General features: G+C 46.5%; 1 protein-coding gene across 1 annotated transcript; it reads left to right on the top strand.

The window, feature by feature from the left end:
• LOC107276320 (uncharacterized) lies at nt 1–9,302 on the top strand. Its single transcript, XM_066307637.1, has 11 exons — nt 1–12; nt 823–934; nt 1,040–1,213; nt 1,384–1,515; nt 1,905–2,044; nt 3,329–3,415; nt 3,523–3,645; nt 4,937–5,086; nt 8,592–8,693; nt 8,847–9,017; nt 9,123–9,302. The coding sequence occupies exons 1-11, from the start codon at nt 1–3 to the stop codon at nt 9,204–9,206; spliced, it is 1,287 nt and encodes a 428-aa protein (XP_066163734.1). The 3' UTR covers nt 9,207–9,302.
• Nucleotides 9,303–13,662: the final 4,360 nt, after the last annotated feature.

Raw genomic sequence — 13,662 nt, 5'->3', positions numbered from 1 at the left:
ATGCAGATCCAGGTCCATCAAGATATAGAAGGGTTGCAAACTTGCAGCAACTACTGTGTGTACATCGATCGCCTGCTACATCGATTGATCAGCCAAGGGCCATAGTAGACTATAATAGACTGAAAGGTAGACTTTGAGCACCCGTTTGAACAAACTAAAATATAAAAGACCATATTGACCTCAGAGCAAAAGTTGAAGGACCAAATAGGCTATTCTCCCAATAATTATCCCAATAGAATACTAATGATCCCATTAATTACTTCTCATCTAAATTTCTCCTTATTTTACGCTCAACTATCGTTCGCTTTTATCTATAAACCATTTAAAAAGTGATATTATAGTATTTTTTCTTAAACTTTAATTTATACTAAATAATTTAGAATTACAATTAATTTGGAACGAAGGTAATAACTGACAACAAATTTAAAGGACACATTCTGATACTCCATCTATATTTATGTCAAAATTGAAAGTTTGGTTGAAATTGGAACGGTGTGATGGAAAAGTTGGAAGTTTTTTGAAACGATGTGATGGAAAAAGTTAGAATTTTAAAGGAAAACTTTGCATCTAACATCGGCCTAATCTGAACGAAATCTCCGCTCCACGCCCCCCTCCACTTCGCCTTCCTTCTTTCCCGCCTACACCTCTCGCTGCAACCGCAAACCCATTTCCGAATCCCAAACCTCCCGCCCCCAAAACCCTACACCGCCGCGGCGTCGCCTACTCGCCCACCATGGCGCCGCCTCGCTTCCCTCCCTCCTCCTCCTCCTCCGCCGCCCGCCGCCCGCCCCGATCCACACCGCCGAACCGCCCCAGGCCTAGCCCCGCCGCCGCGGCCGCTCCCTCCCCCGCACCCGCCAACCGCCGGTGAAGGCCCTCCTCGAGGAGGTCCTCCTCCATGCGGCCTTCGAGGGAAACCTCCGCATCTTCAGGAGTACGCGCCAATGCGGGGGGCACTGATACTCCTTCTCCGATCTCCGTTTTGTAGATGTTTCGGTGCTGATTTTGGTTTTATTGTTTTTTGTCTTGTCCCTTGCAGAGAACGTGAGGGCACTGGACGAGGGGGACGGCCGCCTCGCCGACAAGGTTGGGGCCGTGAGGGACAGCGACGGCCTCGGCGCGCTGCACCTCGCCGCCGCCCGTGAGAAGCTGCCCGTTTGCCATTATCTTGTGGAGGAGCTCCGCGTGGATGTTGATGCCGTCGACAACAAAGGTGCGTGCGTGCCTCATGTCAAGAGTGCCTAGTTTTGTGTGGATAGCTGAGTATCAATTCAAGTTTGCATTTAGCGGCCGGTTTGATCTCGCTGCTTTTGGTTGTTCCCTCAAATTGGTGGCAAAAAAAATGTGTCAGGATCCTTGGTTTATTGTGTCCTTAATTGACAGGTGAAACGGCATTGACATTTGCGATCAATTGTGGGAATGAGGACATGGTGCGGTATCTTCTTGATCATGGGGCTGATACTGAAAAGATCAACAACGATGGACTTACTGCTCTCCATTTTGCTGCTGGTGAAGGTATAACCTGTGTTTCTTGCTTTGTTTATATCAACATGTAAGCTAGCTTCTAAAGTTTTGCTGTTGCTTGTTCATTTCTGTGCGTTAAGAGGGATTGAAGTAACAAACATGCCATAGTTTGGGGATAAATTGAGGGCACCACACATTTTATATTGTCAGTCCGTGCTAAAGCTTCTCACAAACCTTGTGTGTTTTGAAATTTCCATGGAATAATTAGTAATCCATTCTGTTTTTCCATGTTGTAGCTTAGTAGTCAACATGAACAAACATTAGTTTTCTCATGTATGCAAATTCTAACTGTTGATCCCGTATTAGATGATCTGAACTTATGTCTTCTCATCTTTTGCGTTTCCTGCTCTACTTATCCTATATCCTGTTCTGTTATTCAGGAAAGTGCAAAATAGTTGAAATTTTGCTGTCTAAAGGAGCTTATATTGATTCGTTGACTACTGGTGGAACAGCACTGCACTGTGCTGCTTATAATGGGAGGGATGCTGTTGTGAAGATTTTATTAGACCACCATGCAGATGTAAGTGTCACTGCATTTATTCCTTCCCCAACTTGCTCTCTAATATGATCAAACTTCACGTTGGTGCTTGTTGGATGGTACTTCTTTCAGTAATTTTCTTCTAGTTCAGTCATCCACCTCAAGCGTTATTTAAACCAAGGAAGATGGTAGAAATGAAGACATCTACTTGCTTTTATAGCAATGTCTACTGAATTATTTGGACACAGTGTTTTAGAAAATCTGATTTTGTTAAAATTTATAAGAACCTTAGTTGCTCCTGACCACAGACCACTGAAACCTTGTTAGGTACTACCTCTGTCCCAAATTATTGGGTGCATCTTTCTAATAGTCTTGGCCATTAGTATTAGGATTATTTCATACGCAAAATAAGAGTCATGTACCTTTAGACTCCTAATAATTAGTCAAATTTACTTCGTATTTCTTACATGCATGGCTTGAATATAGAACTTAAAATAATAATTAGGTGTATTCTAGTTGTTTTTTTATGCCTCCTAGGTCTTTGTGCATGATAAAATATACCCTATATATTTGGATGGAATGGAAGGTACACAACAAAATCAGTTTTAACATAAAGTGAATTTCAGCCAAACAGCGTTTTCAGTAAAGCTTACCCTAACTGAATACCTGCTTAAAATCACTATTGTTAAAACGTAAAGCTAGGCAAAAATGTTTTTCAGAATGCCTATAAATAAATTCTTAGGCCCAAACACTGGATTGAAAAATCAACACCCAGTACAACCTATAGCACAACTGAATCTAGCGGGAAAGGAACGTGTGCTTGAATAATTACCAGAATATATGATCTCCTAAGAGATAGGTAGTTTGTTCAAATTTGGACCTTATTGTAACTAGATAAACTCTTGGATATCGTGGCATATATGGGCTTGAACAGTAGCAGTTGGTAAGGCTGCAGCCAAACAAGGGAGAACTGGGATAATAGCAGGATTTATGTTAGAATTATGATCTGGTCGGTGTGAAATTTCTATTAAATTCATGCACTCCTAACCGATCCTAGTTTGCATATCTGCTCCTAGACTTCTGTTAGTGCAAAATACTAACTCGGATGATAAAACAATACATAAACTCAAATGCTTTTGTGATGTTGTGTGAGTTGGATTTATTTTTTCTTTGGTTCTTACTGAAGCTTGTGCCAACTATCATATCTGTTTGTGCCTATATGTTTGCATTGGTGGTTGGTTCTATTGATGGTTATTTCCCACCTTTTATGACCACCTGCAGTCTGTCCTTATCTGAGTTTCTGAACTTTTATTAATCTTTCAACAGCACAAGAAGGTATCTTGGGGTGCCTATACACCTCTTTTTGTTGCTGTCGAGTCTGGCTCACTGAAATGTCTGAAGCTCCTGATTGAGGTATGCCTTCTTTATCTTACATCAAGTGCTAGTGGATTACTCTGTAGAAGCATAAACAAAAATCATGTTGTTCGGACTTAAGTGGAAATAAAAACTTCTTTTGTTAGGCTGGCGCAGATGTGAAAGGAATTGGTAAAGAAATACCTTTAATAACTGCTGCTTCTAAGGGCTTAACTGACATCATAAAGTGCTTACTTGAGGCTGGTGCAGACCCTAATGTTCGTGACTGTGTAAGTTCTTCTACCTTGAGGATTGTAAATTCATTGTCGTAGAAACAGAACTTGACTCATTTTGAGATGCGTTCATTGCGCAGTGGCAGGGGTTGCTGGCATGCACCTGGGGGCCCGGGTTCAATTCGATTCTTGTCGAGCACGCTCCCCAGGAATATTTACTTCTTTCTTCTTAAAACCATTTACACCAAGCCCTTCCTTGGTGTCCAACTTTGTTTTTGCTGGCCCGGCAAAAAAAAGAAACAAAAAATGACATTTTAATCTTTCCACTTTGGGAAACTGAATCATTGTCATGAATGGACACACTCCCCTTATTTATTAACTATATCTGTCAATCACAATTCTCAAGTTACGCATCTTGAAGTATTGGCATAATTTTCTAAATATTGATAATTATTTTGAAAGCCTGACATGGCAATCCATGCATGCATTGAATATTTCAGCCAATTTATGAACAGCATCGGATCATACATTGATACAAGCAATTATGCAGGTTTGGGTCCTTTGTAATAGCGCAAGCGTGTAGCAATGCTGCTCATGTAGTTCTCTTACTGTATGAGAACTACATTCCAAACGCTCAGACATTGGTCATATTGATCCAATATCAGAGTTCTAACCTGTTGCATGTAATGGTTGTCCTCAACTAGTAGACCTTAGTGGCTTAGTTGTATTGTTATGTGAGATGCACAATCATCATCCTTAGATAACTTTTAGTCAAGATGTCTGTTTCATGGTAGATTTCACTTTTGTAATAATGCAAGATGTATACTAGGATGAGACCTTGCTTGCGATAAATCTGTTGATTCTGTTGAATAATGATTCTGTTGGTGGCTCTATAAATCTGCATAATTTTCTCCAGCGAGCAGAGGTTTCACTTTCGATTTCGCTGAAAATTTTGGCCATTTCGGTAGCACCGAAATTCCTGAAATTTCTGGATTTTTCGGCACTTTTTGGACCAAAATTATTTGAAATTTTAATACAATTTGACTGAAATGGAATAAGTTTTGACCAAACTCACAAAAATTTATGAAAAAACTGAAAATTTTGGTTGAGATAATGACTTGCCAGTGGGGTCCGAAATTACCGATATTTTGGAAATTTCTGAAATTTTGAACTGAAATTGCATTCACTGCCAGTGAGCTGATAGTAGCAAGCAGCATTTCCTCGGACACCTTTACAATATCAATGCCTGACATATGTCAATATTTATGCGTAAGACTTTCAGCTGTATTTGTTTAGGAAAGCTCGCTTGACGTAAGATTTCTTGTTTGATTGTGTTGTCACTTAACAGCTTGGACACATGCCTATAGAAGTTGCTGCACGCTGCGGTGAGCGGAAAGCTATTGAGATCCTATTTCCAGTCACTTCTCGTATTCAGTCTGTGTCTGATTGGACTGTTGATGGAATCATTAATCACGTAAAGTCACTACCTGAGGTGAAGGTATGATCTGAAAACTCCATTGTGTGTTAGTGGCGTGTGTGCTTACTACTATCTTGGTGAAAGATTTCCCCTTCTATGGTTTCTATAATTCATGCCCCTGACCCGAAAGCAGTTAAACCATCTTCCTGAAAAGAACTTAAGCTCATGGCTAAGAAATATGCTGATTGTTATTTGGTGAATACTTAGCATGGTAATCATCTTTCTGCAAGGGTCTTAAACTCCATGTCAAACCTCTATGTGCTGTTTATTCTGCCTTAGATCAAGCCCCCTAACTAACTTGTCCCACTTTTTAACTTACAAGTCAGCGTCTACACAACAAAGTATATCTCCTAAACATGGAATGTAAGAAAGACCATGATTTTTTTTTTCAAAAAAACGAAATGAAAATGACTTATTTTTGAAGGAACATAACAAAAACTCTCTGGTTTAAAGACACCTTATTTAACAAATGTTACTCCCTCCTTTGGAGCGTGTGCAGTAAAACAAGGGAATCCTAAATCACTTATATATGTATAAACATCAATATTTGATATGTGAAAAATGACATTATTAGATTTACTTCCGTGTAGTTTTTAATGATTTTCATGAATGCATAATTAGAAAAGTAATTGTCAAACATGTGCACTGGAGACTGTCAATGTCCTAAACAACAAATAAACATTCGTCTGTGGTATTGTACACTGCACAATTTATGAGCAAGCAAATTTAGTTGAAAGAAATGTGTATTTATGTATTTTAACTTATATAGAACCTGTAACTGAGCTGTCAGTAGTGCATATGCATTTTTTTTGTGCGATGGTAGTTGGATATTTTGACCTCCTTGCATTATCAATATCTTATGCAGAGTTACCCTTCTTTGATTTTTATTGATGGATATAGCAATTTAAGAAAAGACTGTTCTAGAGAAGGAATAATAGTCATATGTATGATGTCTACATTGATCTCACTGAACTTGGGGGTACCTACTTTTTGCATATTCAATTTCCCATTCTACGTGGTTTGTAATCTAGCAAATGGCAATTCGCTGTTCGGCATGGGATCTCAAAACATCTTGCTTTTCGGTCCTTCAGGTGTATTGTTCTAATGCTTTAGTGACTTTTAAAGCTTTGCTAGTGGGTCCCCTTTAGTAAGAATTATAAGGGGGATATCACTTGTTGTCTTACATACATGTGGACCTCCATGTTTTTAGTTAGACAATGACAGATATTACAAAACTCAGGACCTATATGGGATAAATACATAATATCATGAAGACAAGAACCCTAGAGTCATGTTCGTTGTTAGCAATTTAGCATTGATGAACATACCGTGTCCTACTCCTAAGTTTGCCTTCACCTTGTACTAGTTTCCTACGCCTACAAATGTGCGCATTACTGTTTCTGCCATAAGCATTGTTCTAATGCTTTAGTGACTTTTAAAGCTTTGCTAGTGGGTCCCCTTTAGTAAGAATTATAAGGGGGATATCACTTGTTGTCTTACAGACATGTGGACCTTCATGTTTTTAGTTAGACAATGACAGATATTACAAAACTCAGGACCTATATGGGATAAATACATAATATCATGAAGACAAGAACCCTAGAGTCATGTTCGTTGTTAGCAATTTAGCATTGATGAACATACCATGTCCTACTCTTCCTACGCCTACAAATGTGCGCATTACTGTTTCTGCCATAAGCATTCTGCCCATTTCGCTTTTGCCACTCCCAATTCCACTCTTGTTTCTCCTATACCACTACTGTAAGCTAAGTGAAAGATCACCATGTTTCTTTCTCCAAGCTTGTTTTTGTCTCCCAGTAGGATTTGGACTAGGGAGGGGGGGGGGTGCTTAAACTAATTATTTGTGTGACAATGATCTATAAAAAAATCACAATACATGCAAAATTCAAGCATTTTTACATGGATAGTAAATCATATAAACATATTTATATGTTTTGACCATACAAAGGAATATTCCCGCGTGCCTATTATTATAATTTGCTAAGTACACAATGGTAAAGATTTTATTATTCTAAATTTAAGTGGAGAGGCAAATCTAACAATATTTACAAAGAAATGGATATTTGGCAGTGGACAATGGTATGTGTTGAAACGTCATTGCATTTCTTTGCGTTAGAATCTATGCACAGCTCAGGATGCAGTAAGGCGAAGGCGTATACTACTAGTTTGTTTGGGCATGTAAACGTAGTTGGTGTTGGAAGCTTGAATGCCTACACCAAACTGCTTGACATAATCATGTAATTAAAGGATTAATTAGTTAGTAGGTACTAAACATAAAATGCATGGTTGGGGGAGGCCAGCTGGTCTCCCTCTGCCCCTCCTTTACCCCTGTTGTCACAAGTGGTTGTGATGCCATAGCTTTTTGTAAAAAGTCTAGCAGAATGTGTGGTATTTTTTGAGGTTTTTTTTTCTCGAAAACGCAGGAGAGCTGCATTTCATTTCATTAAGGGGAAGAAAAAACAAAAACAAAGATATTTTTTACAAAGTAGGAGGACCCGAGCCCTCCTACTGAAATCCGCACACCCAACTACCCAAGACCACCCGAAGAGCTTAGCTGCCCTGGTTTGCCGTTCCACTAAGGAGCTTTTGAAGGGCAAAAGCTCCTGCAATACACCAAAGATTACCCTCATTTTCTATCACTTGCAAGACCGTCGCAACTCCTAGGGTTGGTGCCATTAAAAACACTGTCGTTGCGGTGCTTCCAAATCTTCCAAGTCACTTGGGTCACCAAAGAGTTAATCCCCTTTCGCACCTCCTTCGGCCGATTCTTGAGGGTTTTTGAAAGTTAGGAAAATAATATGGAAGCAAATTTTAGTATTTCTTTGTTAAAACAATGCTTCAAACCTTTTGATATTCAGCATGTTGCTATAAGGACTTTAATTGCACGTTCAACATTAGTTTTTAGAGCCTCCTAAAATTATGACATTGAGAAATTTTCTTCCATAATTTTTGGCACCTCCACTGGTGGCAAAACCAAATTTTGGATTTAGGGGCAGAAACTTCTTTTTATGCCCTTGTTAGCACAATTCAACCCTTGACTGACAGTAGTGACAAAAGCTAAATGGGTGGAATTATTGAAATGAAAATTGCAACTTTTTTTATGCGAGAATTAATTTCACACATTTATAGTGGCAAAAGAAAAATTTATAGGAGTTCACTAGTTTTGTTTAAATTTACTTGAGTATGTTTTTTCTAGATATGTTCATTAGAAACATCTTGAAAGTTCCCAATGTCTGCATGACTCACCGCTACTGTATACTAGTGGGTTCTTCTTGGCTTGTAGAGGATACGTACTGTGGAGTTATAAATAAGTAAGACGATAAAAACAGTGAGTTGTAACAATCACATGACTTTTCTTGTGTTGGAAATGGAACTACATAATATTGACATCTTGCACCTACACAAGGATAAAATATAATAACTGACACAACTGAGTACTGAGTGTGGGCAACGGATAATTGTGGTAATGAACCTATATTTCATTTGATTTTTCTCTATGTTTCAGGAGGAAGATTTTTGTGAAGCTACGCTTGATATGGGAAAATTCCAAGGCCGTGAAGCAGTCAAGAATAAAGATTATCTTGGTGCCATGAACATTTATACTGCGGTACACCATTACACTTTCATGTTAAAATGCAGCTGTTTCCAATCTAACTTACCTTGGACATTTGAAATAGCTTCCGTTGTTTTAGTTTTATATCTTTAAATTAAATACGGACAGTAGATTGACTATTTGAAAGTGAATATTTTCGGCTTGTAGGCTATTGCTCTCAATCCTAGAGATGCATCTTTATTCTCAAATAGGAGCCTTTGTTGGCTTCACTTGGGTGAGGGGAAGAAGGCTTTGATGGATGCTGAAGCTTGCAGGATGATGCGACCAGACTGGCCGAAAGCTTGCTACCGTAAAGGAACTGCTCTAATGTTACTGAAGGTGGGACAAAATGTTCAAATCATCTTTTGAACATTTTTTTTTGTTGTGGTATTTCAAACATTTTCTGAGAGATCATTTTTTATGTTCCGATATTTATGCATTCAGGACTACAAAAAGGCATGCAACTCATTTCTGTTGGATAAGTCTTTGTGGTCCTTGGTCGTGATTCTTCTTTTTGCTTTTGGGTAGTTTCACCTTTTTCAGGACAGCATCTACCCTTTAGCATATTTTTCAGTTGCTAGGACAACTGCGGTTAGTAGGACAGCAGCAGTTAGCATCTCCTTTATGCCTCCTTTATGCTTTATTCAGTTTGGATGCCCTCTAGGACAGCATCCCATTCAAATTTCGAATTTTAGACTAGGAGGGTGCAGCAATAGGCTAGCAGCCAGCTATGGCTATATATATGTATCTAACCTCCCTCGGGTAGGTATGGCTTTTGTGTTTAGTGAATGAAGAAAACCAGAAAATTGCCCCATCTCGAGTGCCATCCTCTTCTCAATGAGAGTAACCATTGAAATTCTAACATCTGGTATCAGAGCCACACTTTCCTGTAGGCTAAACATCTCTTGTTCCACCCCCTCCCAAGCTCGGTTGAGCTCTCAGCCAGCAGCAGCAACAGCACCGGTTGCTCCTCCTTCCCCTTTCCCTTCCCCCTCTCCACGCAGCAGCCCCCCGGAGGTGCGCCATGTCCGACGCTCGGTCTCGGCGTTCGGTCGCCTCGAGCACTCGGCGTCAGCAGGACGCCGAGCTCGCCGCAGCAGAAGAGCGCAGGCGAGCAACGGCTCAGACCGCTGCAGCAGCAGCGAGGGCGGCTAGACTGGCGGCAGCGGAGTTGGCAGCAGCTAGGGTGGAGGCGGAGGCGGAGGCGGCGGAAGATGTGGCACGTGCGGCGGAGGTAGAGGTTGAGACCTTGCGCAGCAGCATCAACGGAATCCATCGCCGGCGACATCACCGCCGACAGGGAGCTTGAGGAGCTGGCAAGAGGAAGGGCACGGGAGCGAGCAGAGCGGTGGGCAGCAGCCCACCTCCACGGCGGCGGCGGCGGCCCAAGGGACCGCGCGCCCGCCGACGGGAACCCAGACGGGCGCAGGCGTGCCGGCGGCAGCTCGGAGCTCGCACGCGGCCCTCGCAGGCAGCACGGCTCTCTCTCCCCTGACCGGCGCCATGGTCACCACGGCGTCCAGACGGTGGTCAGGGACTTTGGTCCCGGCGGTGGGTGGCCTACCCTCACCAAAACCAACTACATCGAGTGGGCCGCGGTGATGAGGGTGAGGCTCTAGGTGCGGCACATGTGGGAGGCAGTCCGGTACGGTGACGTCGACTACGACGAGGATCGGCGGGCACTGGATGCCCTCATCGTTGCAGTCCCGCCCGAGATGCAGTTCTCGCTTTCCCAGAAGCGGACTGCCAAGGAGGCCTGGGACGCCATCGCTGCGGCACGCATCGGCAGCGACCGCGCCCGCAAGTCCACACTGCAGGCACTCCGCAAGGAGTGGGAGAACCTGGCCTTCAAGCCAGGTGAGGATGTTGATGACTTTGCTCTCCATCTCAACACTCTCTTGCAGAAAATGGTGTAGTACGGCGACGACACCTATGACGAGGAGAGAGCTGTCGAGAAGCTCTTCCGCTGCGTCCCTGAGAAGTACAGGCAGATCGCTCGCTCGATTGAATCTCTGCTGGACCTCTCCACGATATCGATCGAGGAGGCGTTAGGTCGCCTCAAGGTCGTCGATGGTGATGAGCCACAGCCTCTCTCGGGGCCCATCACCATCGGCGGGAAGCTCCATCTCACTCGGGAGCAGTGGGAGGCCTCTCAGGGTGACGGGAGGAAGGGGGAGTCATCTTCCCCGACAGGCGGCCGTAAGCCGCGCAAGGCGCGGGGAGGTGTCCAGCTACGGTGGGCGCGAAGACGTGCCGAGGGTGGCGCCCGCAGAGGCGCCCAGGGCGTTGCCACCGGCAACCACAAGCCGACACGAGACGACGCCTGCCGCAACTGTGGCAAGCTTGGCCATTGGGCCAAAGACTGTTGACAGCCACGACGTGGCCAGGCCCACGTCACACGGGTGGAGGAAGAGCCGGCTCTGCTCCTGGCTCACGCAAGCATCGAGCTACCTCCAGTGGCACCGGCCGCAGCGGCTTTCCTCCACCTTGATGAGCCGAAGGTACTCGTCTCCCTCTGCAACGGCTCTAGCAATGACAAGGCTGATGGGTGGTACCTCGACACCGGCGCCACCCATCACATGACCGGCCGACGGGAGTTCTTCACCGAGTTCGACTCCAGCGTCCGAGGCTCCGTCAAGTTCGGGGACGCCTCCGGCGTGGAGATCAAGGGTGTTGGCTCCGTCACCTTCACCGCCAAGTCCGGTGAGCACAGGCTGCTCACCGGAGTCTACTACATCCCCGCGTTGAGGAATTCTATCATCAGCGTGGGACAGCTGGATGAGAACGGCTCACGCGTGTTGGTCGAGGACGGACTCATGAGGATTTGGGATCGCCGTCGTCGCCTTCTTGCCAAGGTAACCAGAGGCACTAATCGACTCTACATCCTCAGCGCGCAGGTCGCACAACCAGTTTGCCTCGCCGCTCGTCGGGACGACGAGGCGTGGCAGTGGCACGAGCGCTTCGGGCACCTCCACTTCGAGGCCCTGAAGCAGCTCAGTGCCAAGGAGATGGTGTGAGGCATGCCGTGTCTTGACCACGTGGAGCAGCTCTGCGACATCTGCGTGGTGACGAAGCAGCGGCGGCTCCCCTTTCCCCAGCAGACGAGCTTCCGAGCCAAGGAGCGGCTCGAGCTCGTGCACGGGGACTTGTGTGGCCCAGTGACACCGGCCACACCAGGAGGACGACGTTACTTCCTACTGCTCGTCGACGACCTCTCCCGCTACATGTGGGTGATGGTCCTCGGCAGCAAGGGAGAGGCTGCGGACACCATCAGGCATGCGCAGGCTGCTGCAGAGGCGGAGTGCGGCCGCAAGCTGCGCGTGCTGCGCACCGACAACGGCGGCGAATTCACAGCGGCTGAATTCGCGTCGTACTGCGCTGATGAGGGCATTTAGCGCCACTACACCACGCCGTACAGCCCGCAGCAGAACGGCGTCATCGAGCGGCGCAACCAGACGGTTGTGGGGATGGCTCGGGCCCTCCTCAAGCAGAGGGGGATGCCGGCCATCTTCTGGGGGGAGGCGGTGGTGACGGCCGCCTACATCCTCAACCGCTCGCCTACCAAGGCCCTCGATGGCAGGACACCGTACGAGGCTTGGCATGGGCGCAAGCCGGCAGTCTCCCACCTGCGGGTCTTCGGCTGCCTCGCGTTCGCCAAGGAGCTTGGCCACATTGGCAAGCTCGACGACAGGAGCACCCCAGGGGTGTTCATCGGCTACGTGGAGGGCTCGAAGGCCTACCGCATCCTCGACCCGGAGACACAGCGTGTGCGCACTGCGGGCGACGTTGTGTTCGACGAAGGGCGAGGGTGGGTATGGGACAAGGCGGTGGACGATGGTTTGACTCCGATGTATGACGACTTCACCGTCGAGTACGTCCACTTCGAGGGAGCTGGGGGAGTAGGCAGCTCTTCTTCACCTAGCGTGTCTACCCCAGCCCCCGAATCTCCACCGACTCCGACACCAACACACCCTCGGGCCACGACTTCGACTACGACGAGCTCTTCGTCGATACAACCCCAGCCAGTGACTCCACATGCTCCAGCACCAACAGCCACTCCTCCAAGCACGTCTACTCCGACGCCAGCTCGTGTTGAGCGCAGCCCGGTGGAGTTCGCTACTCCGCTCTCCCACGACGGGGAGCGCATCGACGCGTACCACGACGGCGAGCAGCTACGGTACCGTACAATGGAGGATCTTCTCGGCGACCAGCCGGTGCCGGGACTGGTGCCTCGCGACCTAGAGGCGCAGTTGCACCTTGCGTGCGACGACGGTGAGCCTCGGTCTTATGTAGAGGCCGAGAAACACGCGGCATGGCGTGCCGCGATGCAGTCGGAGATGGACCCGGTTCAGGAGAACCGCACCTGGGAGCTTGCTGACCTCCCTCGTGGTCACCGCGCGATCACCCTTAAGTGGGTGTTCAAGCTGAAGAGGGATGAAGCCGGAGCCATCGTCAAGCACAAGGCTCGCTTGGTGGCACGCGGTTTCGTGCAGCAGGAGGGGATCGACTACGACGATGATTTCGCTCCCGTGGCACGGATGGAGTCTGTGCGACTCCTTCTTGCGCTGGCTGCTCAGGAAGGCTGGGGCATCCATCACATGGACGTCAAGTCGGCGTTTCTAAACGGTGACTTGAAGGAGGAGGTCTACGTGCACCAGCCGCCGGGATTTGTGATCCCCGGCAAGGAGGGCAAGGTGCTACGCCTGCACAAGGCCCTCTACGGCTTGCGGCAGGCACCGAGGGCGTGGAATGCCAAGTTGGATTCCACGCTCAAGGGGATGGGCTTCGAGCAAAGCCCGCACGAGGCGGCCATCTACCAGCGGGGCAATGGAGGAAATGCCTTGCTGGTGGGTGTTTACGTCGACGACTTGGTGATCACCGGCACCAAGGATGCGGAGGTCGCGGCGTTCAAGGAGGAGATGAAGGCCACCTTCCAGATGAGTGATCTGGGGCCTCTCTCCTTCTACCTGGGGATCGAAGTGCA

Source organism: Oryza sativa, chromosome 2 (assembly GCF_034140825.1).
Source record: "Oryza sativa Japonica Group chromosome 2, ASM3414082v1".
NCBI lineage: Eukaryota > Viridiplantae > Streptophyta > Magnoliopsida > Poales > Poaceae > Oryza > Oryza sativa.
This window is presented reverse-complemented; position numbering and strand designations above follow the sequence as displayed.

Bases quoted from the DNA above. Each gene is read 5' to 3' on its own strand.
- LOC107276320 (XM_066307637.1), top strand. The intron at 1,516-1,904 runs GTATAACCTGTG...TCTGTTATTCAG, and splicing joins CCATTTTGCTGCTGGTGAAG to GAAAGTGCAAAATAGTTGAA. The intron at 3,646-4,936 runs GTAAGTTCTTCT...GTCACTTAACAG, and splicing joins ACCCTAATGTTCGTGACTGT to CTTGGACACATGCCTATAGA.